Genomic DNA, 15,508 nt, shown 5'->3' on the forward strand with positions numbered 1-15,508 from the left:
GAGTCATTGTTTTGGCGAACATTGTTTTAGATATATTCTTCCACATGACGTACAAAATGGCGGCGCATATCAAGCTATACTCTATTGTGCAAGGAAAAAGAAACGGACTGGCGTCCTGAACCAACGATCCCATGATATTTGTTCTTCTACATTCGAACATATGATGAGGACCCTTCAATCCTCTTGGCACTCTTAAATGTTCGCCATGATGAATATGACTGTGCCCACCTAGATGGAATCCACCCTTCATACCTGTAATTCATTCAACGTTAGTTATATTCACAATTCAAACCAAATCAAACGAAATCAAATGAACGAACAAACGTAACAAACAAACATAGCTAACATGGCAAATGCCGTGTTTTTCTTTTACCTAATCTATGTGAAATCCTGAGGGAATTATTCTCCGGGTTGTAAAACGTGAGAATCTCGTGCTTCGTTTCTTGAACCAAAACGTTCAACCAAACGGAGAGATTCGTACCGATCATATGCATTAGACCGAAACGTGCAACTATCCGATGACGATGTACCTTCATTTGCTGCAACATAAAATCCTTCAATTTTCCAATTACTACCGTTGTATCGATTAACGTTAACGGTTAACTAGATAGTATGTCCAGAGATGATATCGATCTCGTTTCTAATCGATTCGCTTTTCATCTCGCTTTCCGAGCAAGGGAAGATCAAAGAAGAAACTAACTTGGGGTAGGGGTGTCTCGGGGGTTGTTCACCCTTCTGTTTCATTAACCTCGTGGCCGGCTTTCGTCGATGTATAATCAAGTATATATACACAATTATTACATAACGTATATATATATATATGTATATATACATATATATTTTACGACCTAATCGAGTCGAAACGAATCGTTTAGACTGAAAATTAATTATCGTCCCTTTTCTAAATTTTAATAATTAGTGGATGGATATAATATCGTATCATATCGTATTGAAAAAAAAAAACAAAACAAAACAAAACAAAATATTTGTTTGGTCTCACCTCGTTATTTAGAAATATGAAGTACATTTGAATGAAAATGAAAGCCATTCGAGTAGCTGGTGTTAGTGCCAGCATTATGTTGTGACACTTGGTGTTGCGTTCCAATTCGAAATATTGGCCAAATTCAAGACCAGAATAAATCATTGAACCGATACCAAAAGCGACTGCGCCCATTCGAAGGTAAAAGCTACCATAATGTTGTATCGGTCGTATCACCGTCATATGAGGACATCCTGTATCAGGTGCATCGCTATCGCCTCCGGCACCACTCGATGATCTCGATGAATCCAAATCGCACACGTCCTTCTGTTTTTCTACGAATATAAAACCATCGTTCACCTTTTATATTTCCATTACGTCTATAAAAATTATTATATGTATTGGATCGACCAATTAGCGATATCGAAATTTTCAATATTTACAATAATATCATATTCGATATTAAATCAATCCAATAGTATTTTTAATACTTTTTACTGCAAATTTTAACATTATTCTCCAATAAGTATGTACATATCTATGTATGTATTTGTCACATATACATTTTATATTAATATAAAAAATAAACAAAAGTGATAATAATTTCCCATATAAAATCTTATATAGCAAAATACAATGTGAGTATGTATGTGTGTGTGTATAGTACAAATAACACAAAATAGAAAAGACCTAATGAATATTTCGTTTGCAATTCGTTTTGAGTTTTCGATTAAAAAAAAAATAAAAATAAATAAATAAATAAATAATATAAAAAATAAAAAAGAAAAATAAAAAAAAGAAAGAAAGAAAAGAACCATCGAACTTACTTGGCTTTGGTTTGCCATCCCTGAGTAGCATACCATACATGTACATCAGGAAAATCATGCTGCCGAAGTATAAGTAAAGGTAGAATGCCTCGTAGAAAGATGGCGGTATATAGGTAGATATCACTTCCGCCATGGGAAAGGCGATTCCCATTACGACGAGAAGTTTTCCATACAGGGCACTCAGGGTCGTCGCGAGAGCATCGCTGCGTCAGAAACGGAAATTGAAGTTGAAACGAGGCGTACGTCTTCTCGTTTCGTGAACGAGACGATGGGGGGATGTTGCTGGCGAGGGAGGAGAAAGAGGGAAGCAGAAAAGAGGTAAGCCGAAATAAATTCGCGTCGTTCCGCATTTTCCTTTTTTTTTTTTTCTTACTTTTCCTCCATCTCTCTCTCTCTCTCTCTCTCTCTCACTCTTTTTCTTTCTCTTTCTTTCTTTTTCGTCTGGCAGATAGTACGCAAACGTGGCGGAAAAACGTTTATAATTCACGACGAGACAGAAAAAGAGAGAGAGAGAGAGATAAAAAGAAAATCGTGATATCCAACGTGTACTTTAAAATGTAATAATATCATTGGTCACAAATAACATCTCTCAAATCCTGTCCCCCCCTCCCCCACTACCAAAACCGAGCCACCCACCCACCCTTAAGAATTGGCTCAATTACGCGTAATCGTGTGCCTCGCTCGCCTATACGCGACCGTATTTGATTCCTAAAGTACCGGTAATTGCGATATAGACATACGTCAGGATAACACGGAGGATCACGTGAAATTTCCGTGATTTATATCACCAAGTACTCTCCTCCTCTTCCCTCCTTCTCCATTCTTTCTTCGCACCTCTTATAAACATGTGTATATACATATATATATATATATATATACACATGAAACGTATTTGCAATGAAAATCAATCGATTTAGACGAGTACTTCCCCCGAGATGTGTTTCATTAGAAACATAGTTGGATAACGGATACACGATGATTAATATATATTGCAAATTTATATTTAATTAAATGGAACGATGATATTTTTTGAAAGAGTTTGTATAAAAGTAACGATGGAATGGAGAGAAAGAGGAGAAAGGAATGAATGGGAGTAAAAGGAAAAAGGAAAAAAGAAAAAGAGAAAGAAAAAGAATAGAGATAAATCAAAGGTTAACAGGTTTAACATGTAAACAAACGCAAACACTCACCATCCGAGATTCTTCCACTTGCGATCGTCGGCAACCTCGAGGAAGGTTGGTGCTGGATAACAAACCGTTGGTATCGGCTGAGAGGAACATGGTAGGGCCAGTGCATACTGAGGTGACCGATGGGCACGTGAGGGTGAGCTACTACTGTGTCTAGACAGCGTTTCCGGCGAAACGATTACCGCAGATGGCGAGGCCGGTGATGGCAAAGCTGCTGGCAATCCTGGCCAGCTGCACAGACCGTGTTTCTTCCTTATTTTTATTTTATCTTTTCTTCCTCTCTACTCCTCCTACACTTTCATCATCGTACGCGAATCACGGTCCTTAATTTCTAAACGATTCTATGGGAAATCCTCTTTGCTAAAAGAGACGATTCATCCGATACGAGTTTCCTATCTTTTTTCTTTCTCTCTTTTTCTATCTATCTATTTATCTATCTATCTATCTATTTATCTCTCTCTCTCTCTCTCTTTCTCTTTCTCTTTGTATCTCTTATCCTCAATTTTATTATCGGATATCGATCAGTCGTAAACGTGAAAGAGAGAAAAAGATAATTCTGCCTCTCGAGACAACATTACTATCATCCCTCTAGTGTTTTCAGATCGATCGTTCACAACACGACCGCAATTTCTATTACGCTAATCGTCGTTTTTTGTAAGATGAGGAACAAAGAGATAGGGATAAAATAGAGAGAGAAAGAAAGAATATTAGTCATGGTAATTTCGCTTTGAAACTTTTTCAATGAACATTTATCTATCATTTGCACACCTCTTCTCTCTCTCTCTCTCTCTCTCTCTTATTTTCTCTCTGAAAAGAACTTATTATGACGCTAACGAGACCGTTCTCCTATGAATTTCGACCGAGTCAAAATAAGAAGACGAAGTAGTAGAAGAAGAAGAAGAAGAAGAAGAAGGAGGAAAAAAAAAACAAAAACGCTTGCGTTTCTTCACATATCTCGTATCTTTCACGATTCAATGAATCACAAAATATCTGTTGAAAAGAACCGTCGACTAACACTGACTACCACGATGAAGACATGCATGATGATGATGCACGGTCCGGTTGAATACGAAAGAGAAGGATATACGATTAAAAAAGGAAAGAGACAGCTTGCAAAGCATAGAAAGTAATTACGGTATCCTCTTTCTCCTCGTTATTACGCGTACGTATTAAAAATAAAAATGAAGAAAAAAGAAAAAAAAAAGGAATGCAATCTTGCGTGCATACAACTCGTTTACTAGTTGCTCTATGCCCATGTGTAAACGTGGCATGAGTTAATGAAATTTTTAATCGAGTCCGTAGGTTTTCCACATTTCCTATCCCCGGATACTTTTCCTGATTGCATTTCGACCGAAATTATAGTAATGAATAAAAAGGCTTGAAGACGATATATACTTTTTTCTTTTCCTTCTCTTTTTCTTTTTTATTTTTTTTTTTTTCCTTTTTTCTCCTTTCTTTCTTTATAGTTAACGTGTCGAATCTTAATGGAAGCACGATCGGACGTTCGCTTTAAGGTCAGCACGGTGTTGTAACGGTTTGACACATTACATTGACACTGGCTGCAGGAAGAGACCTACTAGTGCTGATGGCTTTGTGAGTGTCATTAGATGACGTAGCAAGTAGCACTTTCTAACGGTCTCTACCGTTTATCTAATAATAGTCCTAACTTATCCTCTTAACTTGACAGCCGATGAATTATGAACCAGTGATTCTGTGAATACCAGGAATATCTTCATCGTGAAATTCCATATTTGTGGACAACAATTAGAAAAAGGATATACGTTTTATCGATCGATCCTCTAGATGTTTTTAAACCGATCTATTCTGAGTTTATATAAACAGTCGTCGAGAAATTGAACTCGATCTGAAATAGAACACGAAAATTATTATGGATCTCGAAAGAAACATTTAACCATCTAGAAAAGGCAGAGTACAATTTTATTACGATTTATCCAGGTCGATTATATTAGTGACGGAAAATTGTAACACAATTTTAACGTTTCATGTTGAATCTCAAAAAGGAAATTGGATTCAGATCTCTGATATTCTTAATTAACCTTATGTATTTATAAATATATATAAATAAATAAATAAATATATATATATATATATATATATATATAAACACGAAAGAGAGTTCAATATTAAATATTTTATAAGCTATATCAAAGTATTCAATATTGAATTACCTTTCATATTTTCTTTTCTTATAAATATTTTTGAGAAAAAAATTTGAAATGCCGTAAAGACGACGTTAAAATTTGCTCGCGTTAATGGAATAAGTAATAAATAAATAAAAGAAAGAAAAAGAAAAAAAGAAAAAAAAAAGTAAGTAGGAAAAATAATAATACAAAAATAGCTCGATAGAAAAGTATTGAAAATAAATTTAATGACGAAAGAGAAAAAGGAAAAAAGAAAAAAAAAAGAAAAACAGAAAGAAGAAAAAAAAAACAAACCAGATAGCGTATCTCGAATAGACTGGATAATTCTTTCTTATGTAATGTTTCGAAACGATAAACGTACAGTACGTACGTACGTACGTACGTACGTACATATACAGTAGAAAGAGTTGACAGTATGGTGACCTATCCAATAGAAGCTACGTTCTCTCGTTCTCATACCTTGGAAAGAGTTGAGGAGTAAGAAGAAGAGTCTCGGTCCTTTTGACGAGGTACTCGCGCGACGAATTCACGCACGCACACTCGTAACATGAGGAAGAAAAAGTCCTCAGGTTCGGAATAGGGAGAGAAGGATTTGAGAGAGGAAAGAGAAAGAAAGAGAGAGAGAGAGAGAGTGAAAAAGAAAGAGAGAAGGAAAAAGAGGGACATAGGCTCATCTCGTGTACCTCCGAAGCTTTTTGAAATAATCACGTAGTGTTGGAGAAGCAGCCGAGCATGAGAGGGTGCTGGTATAGGAGGGCAGTGAGGGGTTGATTCACCGGTTGAGTGCTGCTCTCTCATTGTAGGAACGTAGCGTGTCCGTAGCTTGAGAAGTTCCACCCTTTTCCTCCCCTTCTCTTCCGCACTTTCTCTCTCTCTCACTCTGTCTTTCTCTCTCTCTCTCTCTCTCTCTCTCTCTCTCTCTCTCTATCTATCTCTCTCTATCTCTCTATCTATTTTTCTCTTTCTTTCTCTTACTTTCCTTTTCCCACTTTTCATCCCCATACTCATCTCACGGAATCTCCTGTCCTTCGCAAAACCCTTCGGGCCATCCCTCAGGAATCCTTCTCCTCGTTCCTTTATTCTTTTCATTCTCGTATGTTAGCAGTCCGTTGCAGTTTGCAAAAGTCACATTCTTCGGATTATTTTCGCGATGTTCTCCCTTTCTCCCTCTCTCTTTGTCTCTCTCTCTCTCTCTCTCTCTCTCTCTCTCTCTCTCTCTCTTCACTTGTACATTCGGTAAAGCAAAATAATAAATCCTTCTTGATATCGTCGATATTATCTCGATTTTTCTCTTTTCAAGTCAACATACATAATTTATAGATATATACATATATCAGTAGAAATACGTATATGTATATATATATATATATATATATATATATATATATATATATATGTATCAGCAAAACAAATGTTTCTTCAAAAAATTCTGTTTCGCCCAGTCAAACATTTGTTCATATCTTCGATTGCTTTCTCTTACTCGATAGAAAAATTTCATTTCGTTCGATATTTCTTTTATTCCAAAATGATTATTGTTATTACTATTACTATTGTCATGATTATTATTATTACTATTACTATCATTATTATTATTATTATTAGTATTATAATAATTATTATTATTATTATTATTAATATTATTGTTATTGTTATTGTTATTGTTATTTTTATTACTATTGTTATTATTGTTATTGTTATTTTTATTACTATTATTACTACTAACCGTTGCACCGACACGAAGAGAAGAAAAGTTTAGAAAGCGGTTTCCTTTCATCGAAGTAACCGACACACCATCTCTCTCTTTCTCTCTCTTTCTCTCTCTTTCTCTCTCTCTCTCTCTCTCTCTCTCTCTCTTTCTCTTTTTTCTCTTCCACCCTTTCTCTAAGTATTCCTCCTCGTGAAGAAATCCTCTCGAAAGCTCTCTATCTTATCTCTCTTGGTTCCCACTGCGTACTTTGTAATCCGTTTCGCATTAAGAACAACCGATCGCATCGATCTGATCGGTTTTTCTGCTACTACTCTTGAAACCCTTTCTATCATAAGAATGATCTCAATCCTTCAAACGTTCTTTTCATTTTTTTTATTTTTTTTTTTTTTATATAGATCTCTAATGTTCTTTCATTCTCACTTTCCTACTTATATTTATTATAGGATAATAATAAAGAAAAAATATAAATGATATACTTTAAATTGTTATCATATGCTATAGATAAATAAATAAATATATATATATATATAATTTATAAATGAAAAAAATCTTTTACCGAATAAGTAAGATCAAGAAGGATCAATTCGAATAAAGGTAATTAAAATTGGATCTAAGTGCAATCTACGAATCCCTAAGAATACCTGAGGGAAGTCTCCTTGATGAGCATATCCGTGACCTTGAAACGCGTTTTTTCTTAGTCACCTCGTTGAAAAGGTTGGTAAAAAAGAACACGTCCCTCACCAGCGGATGACACAATCACGGCCCTCCGGCTCGTGGCACGATACTCTCGGACCCCGCATTACAGACTGAGGCCCTCCTCGTCGTCGCGAACTAAGTCCGTAACTAGTCTCATATATCTTTGATAGTCTCTCTCTCTCTCTTTCTCTCTCATTCTCTCTTTCTCTCTTTCTCTCTCTCTCTCTCTCTCTCTCTCTCTCTCTCTCTCTCTCTCTCTCTGACTCTTTCTGTCTGTCTGTCTCTCTCTCTCTCTCTCTCTCTCGTTCTCTTCTACCCCCTAACCATTATCTCTGGATACACGACCGTTTGATATCGAGCTCGTTAGCCACAAATGAAATTGACAGTGCCGTAACGTTTCACTGGAGTTCTCCGTGTGATAACATCGGTTAAGAAAAAAAATAAAAAATCAAATCAAACTTAAAGTATCGAGGTAAAGAAAGAAAGAAAAAAAAAAGAAAAAAAAACAAGAAAAGAAATGAATTTTCAATAAATTTTCTAATTCGAACGGAGTCTTAAGATTTGCTTATTTTTAAATTGTATCTCGGATTTACAATAACGATCAGATGAAAAATCAAGTTATGTTGATGATAGATAAGGAAGGGGAAGGAAGAGGAGAGATTGATCTAATATGTATAAAATTTCGTAGTACCGAGACAAATAATGAATTCAAAGATTCTTTCTTGGATATTTTGTTGATAGTTGATTTCCCAATTTGATTTTGATATCGTCGAATAGTATTGCGAATTAAATTAATTAGACGTAAGATCGTACAATAGGAAACTAGATTAAATCGATTTCGTTTAACGAGCCAATTACATTCTCTCGTGTCCTTGAAAAGATTCATTTTGATCGCATCTAACTTTTACGAAATAACTTATACTTTTGGACGGAGACACATTGGAAAAAGATTTCCTTATGCCTAGAACAAATTTACTTTAGAGCGATTGGAACGAATATTCAAGACGAACATTCGCAAACGCTTTTACTATTAGCTGTTGATCTATACCTATAGTTATGTGTACCTATATACACACGTATAATATATACATACATATATACGTAGATACATGCATGGATATGTATACATACATATATACATACATAGATATATACACTTAAGTGTGTAAGTATGCGTCTTCACGTGTATGTTTCTACGTTGATTGAATCTGCATGTAAATCGACGGAATAAGCTGCTTTCCGGGTAGATCGAAGAGAGAGTGAGGAGAGAGAGAGAGAGAGAAAGAGAGAGAGAGAGAGAGAGTAAGTGAGAGAGAGTGAGAAAGGGAGAAAGAGGGGGGTCTGGAGGTGAAAGGGTTAAGTCTACTACTAGCCCAGAACATTTCACCGGAAGCAAAAGGGATGCTCTCTCTCTCTTTCTCTTTCTTTCTTTCTCTCGTCCTCTTCCTTTCTCTCTTTCTCTCTCTCTCTCTCTCCCTCTCTCTCCCTCTCTCTCTCTACATACGCGCGAAGGTCGTTCGAAAGCCATAACGAAGTGACAGGTCAATATTAACCTTCGTTGCTGGAACGTACGCTCATATATCTGCGAGTTCCTCATATATTCTTCGATATCCGCCGGAAGTAATCGAGTTCTCTACAAACTACCTGATCGAAGTTAAATCGATCAAGAGAAAATGGCGATTCTATCGATCGAATCCATTTCTCTAGGATGAAGAGAGAAAGAGAGGGGGATGAGAGAGAGAGAGAGAGGAGAGAGAGAGGAAAACGCATACACATACACAGAGTATTATTAGAAATGATGGTGTAATTGATATTCCAATGGCGAGGGATCACTTAAAAATCGTTTTAACGTAACGCTTACCTACAAATCGTAGATTCATCGTGAGTACCGAGGGGAATGCGCGTTAATCGCGGACAGTGATTAATGTCGTGCGGGAATGCGGACGGTCCACGTATGCATAGAGAGAGAGAGAGAGAGAAGCAGAGAGAGAAGCAGAGAGAGAAGCAGAGAGAGAAGCAGAGAGAGAGAGAGAGAGAGAGAGAGAGAGAGAGGGTGGGTGAACGTGGGCTGTATAAGGGGAACGTAATTCGCGTCACGATGCCGCGGTCAAAGTCATGAAGTCGGGATCGATATACGGAACAATTCGAAACAAAAACAAAACTGATGAATGACTAAAACGGATACCGAATAAAGATATATATATATATATATATATATATATATATATATATATATGTGTGTAAGTAAATATGTCTATTGATATCGAAAATTTTTAAACGATCTATAAATTTTCTTAGTTAAATCGTAAATAGTATATATGATATGTTTTCTTCGAACACCGAGTAACTAATATATTTTAATGATTTACGATGAAATTAAATATCGACGATTGGCATTAAAATCTTTACAGTAAAATGAACTTTCCTCGATGTTGAAAATAAGAAATAATCTCTAAGAAAATACTCGGAGAAATCAAATCTTTCTAAGAAAAAAAAATAAAAAGAAAAAACTATCCAAAAATCATTTCTTAATTATATACTTATATGCCCATATATATATATCTTTTTATATATATATACATTTTTTTTCTCGATCGATTTGTAACATTCGGATTTAAGCAGCAAAATGAAGGGGTTATATCAGGAAGTTTGGACAAATAGAGAAATTGAGAGAGAGAGAGAGAGAGAGAGAGAACTTCACGGGATCGTTAACAGTCAGGAATATCGGTAACGAGTAAAAGGGGAAAGTAGTGGTTTTAGTAGTAGGGATTCGGGGAAGGATTGAAAATGCGTACGACGATGATGCAGAAGAGGGTAGTATTAGCAAAAGAGGGAACAAATTCTATACTCACTCTTGCCTCGTAGCCGTGCCTGCAGCCGCAGCAGCAGCAGCTGCTGCAGTTAAGAAAGTTCCAACACCTGTAGACGGGCTCGTAGTTGTCGTCATAACCGTTGTCGTACTCGTCATTGTTATCATCATCGTATTCGCCGTCATCGTCGTCATCGTCATAGTCATAGTAGTCGTAATAGTCATCGTCGTATTCGTCGTCGTCGTCGTAGTCGTCATCGATGTCGACGTCGTCGTCATCGTAGATCCCATGCTAGATTTCTCCATTTCCATACTAATTACTGGAACGTCGGTGGTACGCGACGCAGCTTCCAATGCCGCTGCTTCCTCCTCCTCTCTCAATTCTTCCGATGCCTCCTCCGGTATTGTCGTAATATCCTCCAATAATGGTAAGTCGCAACCATTCTCGTCCAACTGATTCTCCAACAACGAGTCACAGTTGTCACCTGGCCTGGCTACTTCTTCGATGTCAGAATCGATACCCTGTTAAAAGGAAAGAAAGGAAAAATAAAAAATATGCAAAAAAAAAAGAAAGAATAAAAATAAGAAATATAACACATTCGATTGCTTTTATTATATATATACATATATATAAAACCGTTCTTAAAAGTTATCGGATAACAGTTTCATCGTCGAATAAATTGGAAATCGATGGAGTTTGAACTCTAGTATATATATCTATGGTACTCGATTATCTCTCATCGTACTTTGATAGCTATGTGCCGGTTTATCGAATATACATATATATAAATACTTGTATGACTTTTATAATATATATATATTTTATAAAAGTCATAAAATGTCATGGGTTTTACTAAGAATGACCTCGATAATTTTAAAAAGAATTATTCCGATCGACTTAATGGATAGACATATCATAATTCTTTCTATCGACCAACATCGTCCTTTTAATATCGTCCTGATAAAAAAAAAAAAAAAAAAAAAAAAAAACAACAACTTATGTCAATGAAACTAAATATTCGAGGAAGTACTTATGTAATAATATAGTCATCGACGATATTAAAATTCTATCCTAAGAAGCTTGAGGGCGTTTATATTAATAATAAAAACAACAAGGATCATCGAAGATCGTCGTCGACAATTCCACGTTAACGAGCTAACGATAAACGGCATCTTGAGGGTCCCAAAAGCAAAGTATCGTATATAGTAATTAAGTAAGTAAGTAAGTACATACCTGAGCGAAGTCCATATAGAAGGAGTCTCGGGAGTCCGAGCTTCCACGTCGAAGCCGGAGGCTAAGATCCGGTGAGCTTTCTCCCATCTTGCTTATCTCCTTTCTCTTTCTCTCTTCTATCTCTATCTTTATCTCTTTCTCTCTTTCCCTTTCTCTCTATCCCTCCACTACACAGTAGCCCTCCCTCTCTCCCTCCCTCTCTCTTTCTCTCTCTCTCTCTATCTATCTATCTATCTATCTCTCTTTCTTGCTTTCTCTTCTATCTTTCTCACACGCTTTGGCTCATCCACCCCTCTCTAACACCAACCCCCTTTGTCTTTTACGAGCTCCTTACTCCACGGACGGGGAATTCTAAAGAGGGTGGCCCTGCACACACGATCCACCGGGTTTGTAGCCTGAAAGAATCGCTCTTGAATGACAGATCGCCTTTCGTACCACCAAAACGAGGCTTCTTTTCCTCGTCGCCGTCTTCCTCATCGTCCTCGTCGTAGTCGTTGTCGTTGTAGTCGTACTCGTTATCCGACGACTACGACGACGACTACAACAACGAGATGAATCTATGTATATAAAAGTAAAAGAAAGAAAAGAAAAAAAAACAAAAAAAAAATAAAATATATCGCATTCTTTACTTGTCCATTAATTATTTCTTACTCCGCGAAAATAAATAGATAAATGAAGATCGATGAATATCAAATCAGATTAAATCGAATCGAATCGAAAGTGTAGCGTACCTTTAAAATTAATTTGCCTATTAACGCAAGTTCCTCATTTCATGGTCCATCGATGTTATTGTACACGCTTTGGATACTGAAGTTCGAACGTCAATGAACGTTCCACCGTACGTACGACATCGTTCAGAACGCCATTCCACGTTGGACCCTTCGCTTCTTCGAACGTTTTACGAGTCGTATACGTGGCATCAAATGTTTCCTCGTCGAACGACCCCCGTGTGTGTCAGAGAAATATTCGCTACACTACAAACACATAAACACACACACGCGTAAGATACCAAATATTATTTTTTTTCATTCCTTTCTTTTGTTTTCTTTTTTTTTTTTTATATCTCCTTTCGTCCGATTCTTTTTCGTTAGAATTATATATAACTAAATTTGAAATGACAGCAAACGAATATATATATAAAATATATGTAATATATAATATATATATATAAAATATATATAATATATATATATATATATATATATATATTAAAAGTTTTTCTCGACGATAAAAAGAGAAAGAAAAGGAATGAGTGACTCGTATCCTAAAGATAAATATTTATAGGCATATAATAAATGCGTTTCCCTTTAACACAGGGTAGTATATACCGGCTACAGTATAGTAGGCTTTTCCCAGAATTCCGCAGCGCAACGATTTTCCGTCGTTTCTGTTACGTGCAGAGAAAGGCAACGCATTTCCCATCGCGTTCATGCTTCCTGGTAGTTATGTTTTTATATCGACAATGTTGCCTTTTCATACATTTTCTTTCGACTATACGTATGCACCTATATATATATATATATGCTAAGAACTCTAGTATACCCTTATCTTCGTATAGTCACGCGACAAGATATAAATTAAACGTATATATCCAGATAGAGGTGTGGTTGAAAAAAATTATTATCACTATTAATATATACAAAATTTTCGTCGCGATAAAACGAAGAACTGCGAAAATTTATTGACATCGATTCGACGGAATTTCAAATTCGAGATTAGGTATCGTTTTTATTTCATAATTTTTTTCTTTTATCCTTTCACGAACATTCATCTACGGCTATCAGGGATACTAGTCCCATTGACCGTGCCAAGAGAAATGATATTGTTATTGCAAAATATGAATAAAAAAAAAAAAGAAGAAAAAAAAAGCGAACTAAAACAAAACAAAAGAAAAATTGATAAATGATCCGTCGAACTTTGACGAGTACCAATTTCACGGGATTTTTTAAAAAAAGAAATCGAATTGAATCGAACTGATCATTAAAAAAATTAATAATGATAATAAGAAGAAAAAGGAGGAAGAAGAAAAAGAAATAGAAAAGAAAAAAAGAAAAGGAAAACAGAAAGAAGGGGATGAAAAACTTACGAAGGATTCGTCGTCCTGTCGACGTTCTCCATATCACAGAGAATCCACCTCCCACGCCGCCCCCGGTGTACGGTCAGTTTCGTTTTCACTTTCATCCACTACCGTGTGTCCATTCAAGCCGTTCAAGGACGAGCGCGGCGTACGAGGATCCGTCAGCTTCCCTCCACTTTTCCGATTCGCCGTTGCTCCATATTATCTACCTTTTACTCTCTCTCTCTTTCTCTCTTTCTCTCTCTCTCTCTCTCTCTCTCTCTCTCTTACTCTTCCTCTTTTTCTCTTACTCTCTCCCTCTCTCAATCTTTCTTACTTTCTTTCTCTTCCGAAATAAAATATATGAAACGTTGAAAACGTCTCAAATAGTGGATGACAAAATAAATCAAAGAAATCCGTGGTAAGAAAATTTCACTATTATTACTGCGAATTCTATTATACTATTACTATTAATATCGCTATTACGATATTATACTATTATAAATATGTGTATATATATATATATATATATATATATGTATATATATATATATAGTACAAACACGCGTACTTTTTTTCGAGTCTCGTATTTTTGTTTACAATCGTTAACGTGTATATTTCTATTGCTATTATTACTACCCTTATTTTCTTTTTTCTTTTGTTTTATCTCGATACATTCCTCTATCTCTCACTTTCTGCTTTTCTTTCTCTCTCTCTCTCTCTCTCTCCCTCTCTCTCTCTCTCTCTCTCTCTCTCTCTCTCTATCTCTTTATTTGTATTTGCTTTCTTCGCATTCACCGAGCCTTTAGGATAGACCCGCAAACTCTTGGAAAGATTTGAAAAAAAAAATCGACGAAACGAAACTAATGAGAGTCGTCGTTGTCGGTACACGCGTAACGTACCGCGGGAGACACTTCTTTGGCAGGCACCCCCCCGAAGGGCGCGCCACGCGAGGCATCGACATCCTCCGCGAAAGCCGACCGAAAGCCGACGAGCTGCTGCCGATGGCCCGGGCGTCGCGACGACAGCGCCCGGCACGCCGCCACCCGACACACGCCGCCGCTCTAACGCTTACGTCCCACAACCACTACTACCTCTACAGTCTACACCCTTCTCTAACTCCCACTACTAACAGGGCCGTACACGTTATGTTATGTTACGTTACGTTTTAGCATTATTTATTTCATCGAATCTTTTGTCTTCATTTTTTTTTTCTTTACTCTCTTTGAATTGAATAAAACTTGTACATACTACTTACTTTATTATACATTCGTTATTATTTCCAAACGTTTTGCGGAAAATACAAATCTTATTTTCTATCTATGACTTATATATATATATATATATATATGCTCGTGTGTGTGTGTGTGTGTGTATGTGGATGTATATAGTGTATGTATTCGAAAAGAAATGAACGAAGGAGAGCATGCGCAGATCAGGTCGTTTTCAGGAAGCAAGGGTGGCCACGAAGCATCAAGGCTCTCGTGCGGAAACTAATGTGACTAATGGCATGGAAGAAGCTGAACGACCGATAAATTACCATCATAATTCTATAGAAATCTTCCATTTAAAAATTGATGACAAGTGTCTCCCTCTTGTGAAAATTATTGAAATCTCTTACGTCTTGATATGATATCAAGATTTCTTTTTCTCATACCTTTTACAACTGTTGCATTTACGGAAATATATTTTTATATATATATGTATATACATGTGTATTTGGTGTATAATGGGAGAAGAACAAAAATATAAATACGATTGGGATACAAAAAGGATAAATATGATTAATTAGGATGTTTTTTGTTTTATCAAATTCCTTCCAACTGATTTTCTATTTTCATTTTCCTTAA

At 36.2% G+C, this 15,508-nt stretch overlaps 1 protein-coding gene across 3 annotated transcripts in view; it reads right to left on the reverse strand.

The window, feature by feature from the left end:
* The window catches only part of LOC124423463 (proton channel OtopLc-like), a 16,780-nt gene extending 2,068 nt beyond the window's left edge, over positions 1-14,712 (reverse strand). Inside the window, exons 1-9 of one of the 3 annotated variants that reach the window (XM_046961183.1) lie at positions 13,689-14,712; positions 12,334-12,576; positions 11,603-11,997; positions 10,412-10,890; positions 2,997-3,224; positions 1,807-2,009; positions 1,001-1,314; positions 374-539; positions 1-252 (exon numbers count right to left, since the gene is read on the reverse strand). The exon at positions 1-252 is cut by the window's left edge and continues 34 nt beyond it. In XM_046961183.1, the coding sequence (XP_046817139.1) occupies positions 1-252; positions 374-539; positions 1,001-1,314; positions 1,807-2,009; positions 2,997-3,224; positions 10,412-10,890; positions 11,603-11,689 (1,729 nt within the window). In that variant the 5' untranslated portion in view covers positions 11,690-11,997; positions 12,334-12,576; positions 13,689-14,712. The remainder of the gene's footprint in view (positions 253-373; positions 540-1,000; positions 1,315-1,806; positions 2,010-2,996; positions 3,225-10,411; positions 10,891-11,602; positions 11,998-12,333; positions 12,577-13,688) is intronic. The other 2 variants (XM_046961182.1, XM_046961185.1) reach the window with 2 other exon arrangements.
* Between the last annotated feature and the right edge of the window lie 796 nt (positions 14,713-15,508).

Source organism: Vespa crabro, chromosome 4, assembly GCF_910589235.1.
Source record: "Vespa crabro chromosome 4, iyVesCrab1.2, whole genome shotgun sequence".
Taxonomy (NCBI): Eukaryota; Metazoa; Arthropoda; class Insecta; order Hymenoptera; family Vespidae; genus Vespa; species Vespa crabro.